This window comes from Miscanthus floridulus, chromosome 19 (genome assembly GCF_019320115.1).
Source record: "Miscanthus floridulus cultivar M001 chromosome 19, ASM1932011v1, whole genome shotgun sequence".
Taxonomy (NCBI): Eukaryota; Viridiplantae; Streptophyta; class Magnoliopsida; order Poales; family Poaceae; genus Miscanthus; species Miscanthus floridulus.
In genome coordinates, this window is record NC_089598.1 from 27,227,856 (window position 1) to 27,233,471 (window position 5,616).

General features: G+C 42.2%; 1 protein-coding gene across 1 annotated transcript; it reads left to right on the forward strand.

Annotated features, from left to right (window-relative positions):
- Positions 1-430: 430 nt before the first annotated feature.
- LOC136525775 (protein ANTAGONIST OF LIKE HETEROCHROMATIN PROTEIN 1-like) lies at positions 431-1,854 on the forward strand. The gene is made up of 3 exons (XM_066518647.1): positions 431-438; positions 538-783; positions 861-1,854. The coding sequence occupies exons 1-3, from the start codon at positions 431-433 to the stop codon at positions 1,852-1,854; spliced, it is 1,248 nt and encodes a 415-aa protein (XP_066374744.1).
- Positions 1,855-5,616: the final 3,762 nt, after the last annotated feature.

Here is a 5,616-nt window from a genome sequence, read left to right on the forward strand (position 1 = left end):
TTTGTTCTGATGATATAATCAAGCATGTGGAGTCTTGTTACAGTGTGGAGTCTTGTAGCAGCAGGCATAATCAAGTGCACAAGGTACAAGCAGTTTGTTGTCAAGTTAAATTAGAACTGAAGTGCAGCTATCTAGTTGTCTATCTAAAGGATTAAAATAGCATACAACTAAATGGTTGAACTACTGGAGTAGTGAAGTCTAGACTGAGACTAAACACTGCAATTCAGACCTGCAGGTTCGAAACAAGACTCTAGAAATCCATCACCTAATATATCGAATCTAACCAGATGGAATCATGGATTGATAACTCTGCCTCACAGTAGCAGACGAGATGTGGCTGTGGGTCTGATACTCTGACTGAAGCAGAGGCTATTTTTTGGCCTAACATTTATCCCTTTTTTTTGTTCTTGTAATTTATGCATCTAAGCCCATGGGAATGTTTCAGTTTTTTCTTCACAAAACTGGTCAGCTTATCCTTGTGAATTTTCAGGTTCTAATTTGTCCCTAAATCAGCTTGGCTTTAGACCTGGATTGCAGTTGCGTTGCCACGGCTTGGAATTATATCAAAATTTCAATGTTCGGGACAGCCGCAGCATACTCCAGGGACGATGAGATCATGGTTGCGGTGGCCGTCCTCACCCAGACGCCACAAAAGCGCCCTTGGGGAGGTTCGGTGCCAGGCCACAAGACTTACAAGCGTGATCGAATTGCAGCAGACCGGCAACTAAATCAGGACTACTTTGTTGAACGTCCACTTTACAATGAGGAACATTTTAGAAGGAGGTACAATCTTTGGCCTAGTTTCCATTTGAATGACACATTAAATTAATTTGATAAACAATTCTGATTTTGTGCTGTAGGTTCCGCATGAGACGGAAATTGTTCCTTCGAATAGTGGATGAGGTCACTGCCAAGAATACCTTCTTCAAACAGAGGAGAGATGCTGTTGGGCAGTTAGGATTCTCTGCTCTTCACAAGTGCACGGTGGCTGTAAAGATGCTAGCATATGGAGGCCCAGCTGATGAGTTGGATGATCATTTGAAAATGGGAGAGAGTACTGTCCTGGAGACACTGAAGGAATTTGTTATGACTGTGATCAAGGTGTTCGGCAAAGAATTTCTTCGTCCTCCCAGAAGTGAGGAGATAGAGCACATATTAAGCATCAATTTGACTAGAGGTTTCCCGAGAATGATAGGCAGCATCGATTGCATGCACTGGGAATGGTCTAACTGCCCGACTGGTTGGCAAGGCATGTACAGAGGGCACAAAGGCAAGCCAACTCTAATACTTAAGGCGGTGGCGACCGAGGATATTCGGATTTGGCATGCTTACTTTGGTTTACCAGGGTCTCATAATGACATTAATATTTTGCATCGTTCCAATGTTTTTGATGATTTAGCTAACGGGAGGGCACCCTCTGTTGAGTTCCATGTCAATGACAACATATATTCCCTTGGATACTACCTAGCAGATGGCATCTATCCCGATTGGGCTACACTAGTGAAAAGCATTCTTTTGCCAGTTAGCACCAAGCAAAAGGTATTTTCAGAGCAACATGAGTCATGTCGAAAGGACGTGGAGAGAGCTTTTGGTGTCCTACAGGCTAAGTGGAAAATCTTGCATAGGCCAGCTCGTTTATGGAATAAAAAAGTACTTAATTCCATTATGCGTGCTTGTCTCATACTTCACAACATGGTAGTTGAAGATGAGCGCGGGGTTCAACTACCTAATATCCACCCATCAGAATGGCCTGGAGTGGTTGACCCACCAATTAACCAGGATAGAGAAATCCCGGGAATTGAGAAATTTGTTGATGCTCAAAACATCATTCAGGACAGAGAGACAACAGCTTAGCTTCAAAACGACCTGATGGAACACATGTGGATGCTTTACGGCCAATGCTCTGGTCCTTTTGGTCCTAATAACAGGAACTACAGTATTTACCTGTAGGTTTAGTTTTTTTGTTGCCGTCTCTGTATGTAGCTGTAGGTTTAGCTACATGCAGCCTACTGATAAGGCCTTTGTATTTTGTTGGCAGCCGACACATGTAGATATTTTGTTGCTTGTTGATAAGAAATATATGATATCTGTAGTGGAATTCTCTTGGAAATTTGTAATTATTTCTATGGCGTGCATGTCCACTGGACCTAGTGCAGAGAGTATAGAATGCAAAACTGTGAGATGAAAGAAGCAAGTGGAATTCAGAGTAGTCAAAGAATACTTACTCTATCACTATCTGACAATGCACTTGTTTAAGTTCAAAAACTGTACAAAAGAAATGCACCAGTTGTTGTACAAAAGAAAAAAAACTATATTTTCAGAATTCCAACATGACAATGCACTTGTTAAAGTTCAAAAACTGTAGTGTACACCATTAGTAGAGAAGATCCATGTGGCTGGCAATATGTTGCAGGTGCTTTTTGAGAGGCCAGAGAAGATCCATGTGGCTGGCAAGCATCTATCCTAGCAACCAGATGAAAGCAATAATCCAAAACGTAAACTGGAATATGGTTCATGATCCATGATCATGATAAATTTGGTAACAGCAACCAAATTGACATTGAAAATTTTATACTAGACAACCGAGTTGAACCTTTTCAGGAGGGAATGGAACACAGTATATATTCAGTTCAATGTGGCATTGGATGGTACACAATGCCATATATGAAAGTTTTGAAACTGAAATTGTCAGTTCCTGCTTGCAAGAGTCTATCCTGGCAGCCTATTCAGATGGTTTCTTCTAAAAATGAACTAGTAATGTTATGAAACCTGAAGAAATCAAACTCATGCATCCAACATTCAGATATTGGAAACAGGAGGATTTTCATTCACAGCCAGTGCTTACCAAAAGATCAAAACAAAAGGTAGGTAACTGACATGGCTTTTCCAACATAGGAATATATCAGTACAACATTACAGATAGGCAAAATCAGATTGCCTATACACAACAGTTCACAACACTACATATAATGCATCAGTTCAACAGATAATAGAAAAGTTGCACACAATACATTTATTCAACTCTAGTTCAACTGAAGTTTAACACACGCTTCTTAGTCTTCATTGTTCGAGGGGCTTATGAATCCTCTGCGCTCCATGATTTGCCACTGCATGGCAAGATAATAGTTTTTTTAGATAAAGGGGACCTTCTCAATGTCAACCGACATAATACTAGACTCAGCTGATATCAGGTGAGCCTCTGACTCCTCTCTAATCGCATTTCCCTTCTTTTTCTGCTGCACACTCATCTTCATATGCTTCTTCTGAAGGTTGAAAAGATCCCTTTGAATTTTAATTTTGTCATCCTTCCTACTAAGGATTTCAGTCATTTGCTGGTCTTGCTTGTGTTCGGTCTTCTCTGATTTCTCCTACAACCGCTAGAGGACTTCAACATCCGTACTAGATGACGATGTCTCTGTGAAGCTCTTTGATCTACGCCTCTTCACACTATCCCTACCCTCAGGACGTGATGTATCTATATTCTCATTCTCAGATTTTGTAGCCACAGTATGGCCTTGAGTTGGAGGAGATGACATTCCATCCGGTGATGTACAGTTGTTTAGCTCAAGAAACTTATTGTTCTATTTGGCCTCATTGCAAAGTTTTTTCCAGCGATGCATGATGGTAAAAGGTTCTGTCCTCTCATACATTTGTACAGCATCATCAATCTGCACATATGAATATAGACTAACCCGATTCAAAAAATAAACATATAGAAATTAGAGAGATGGAGGACAACATGAGTGGAGGACAACCTAGCACTAGGCAGCTCTTAAAAAGCCCTTATATCCATTGGAGCAAACTTCATTCACGTTTGATCGAAAGTTGGAAGTGAATGGAGAGTCAAATGCTGATCGGGCGCTGGCTTCGGTGTGACCGGACGCTAGCGCAGAGTCAGGTCAGTTTATTTGATCAAAGTGAAGTCGTCTGGAAGTGACCGGACGCTGAGGGCCAGCGTCCGGTCGACTCCAGTAAGATTCCACAGAGGGAAAATCACAACCGGGCGCGTCCAGTCAGTGCTGACTGGACGCTGGACAGCGTCCGATCACACTGTAAACACTGGAGTTCAGGGTGAACTAACCGGCGCGTCCGGTCAATATGACCTGAGCGTCCGGTCACTCCGCAGAGGCACATAACGATTCGTTTTTCAGCCCATGTTATAAATACTTCCTCCATTCGTGTGTGTGTGGGTACTTTTGCTCATTTCAACAGCTGAGAAACACCTTTGAGAGTGTCAAGAAGAGCAAGGTCCTAGTGAGGTGATTGAGATTTGAGAATCCCAAAGAGAGCCCTCATTAGTGAGATCAAGAGTAGCAAAGTGTGCATCCACCCTTCTCATTAGGCTTGTCGTGGTCAAGTGAGAGTTCGTGCTTGTTACTCTTGGTGATCGCCATCACCTAGATGGCTTGGTGGTGATTGGAGAGCTTGGTGATCATCCGACGGAGCTTGTGGATGATCCAACTCAGGTTGTGAGCGGTTGTGGCTAGGGATAAAAACGGATCGGATACGGACGGATATCACTGATATTACATTTGTTTTCATATTTCTGTCCGGATTCGGATTCGAATACGGATAGTGTCAACTATGTCGGATAGGATACGATTGGATATCGACATCATAAATATGCGATTTGAGTATTCGGATACAGATACGGTATCGGATGTTGGATATCCAAACTCAGATACGGACAGATCTCAACCCCTCTAAACGGATTCGGTTTCGAATACGGTCGGAAAATATCCGTACCGTTTTCATCCCTAGTTGTGGGTGATTCACCGCGACGGAGTGTCGAAGAATCAACCCATAGAGAGCCCTTGATCCTTGTGCGGATCGAGGGGGAGCTACACCCTTGCGCGGGTGCTCCAACGAGGACTAGTGGGGAGTGGCGACTCTCCGATACCTCGGCAAAACATCGCCGCGTTCCTCCTTCTCTCTTTACTTTGAACATTTACTTTGAGCAATTCAATTCTTATCATTTACATTCCTAGAATTGCCATGCTAGAGTAGGATTAGAACTTAGGATGCTAAACTTTTGTGCGTTAGATCAATAGAAATACTTTATAGGCACAAGGGGTTAATTGAGCTAACCGTAGAGTTTAATTATTGCAAAGGAATTTAGAAATAGCCCAATTCACCCCTCCTCTTGGGCATCTTGATCCTTTCAACTTACTGCATACTTTCGCTTATGCATTCTTTGTGTGATACCTTCCTAGACTAGCCTAGATGAGCGACATGTTTACGCCTTAAACTCAAGAACGGCATTTCACTTCGGTATCTCCCCTTTTCTGTCTCGATTCCACATTTCCACCCATATGAACATGTAATAATAGGATGAACCTTGCTATGGGGTGAACCCATAACCCTTACAAGAGGAATTGAAATGCTATGTGAAATTGAAACCAGCTAAGGTTAAATGAGCATATGCTAGCACTGCTCGTGGGACTACAATCCAAGAAAATCGTGGTTCGTTTGAACTAATAACTAGCTAAAAAATCTTGTGACAGCTTGTAAGAACTTGGCTAAGTGCGGTCGTAGGGACCAAACTTTTTTCCATTTTCTACAAAAAAAAATGATCTACAACGAGATATAGCAATCTTTCTCTGACGAATATGTAAG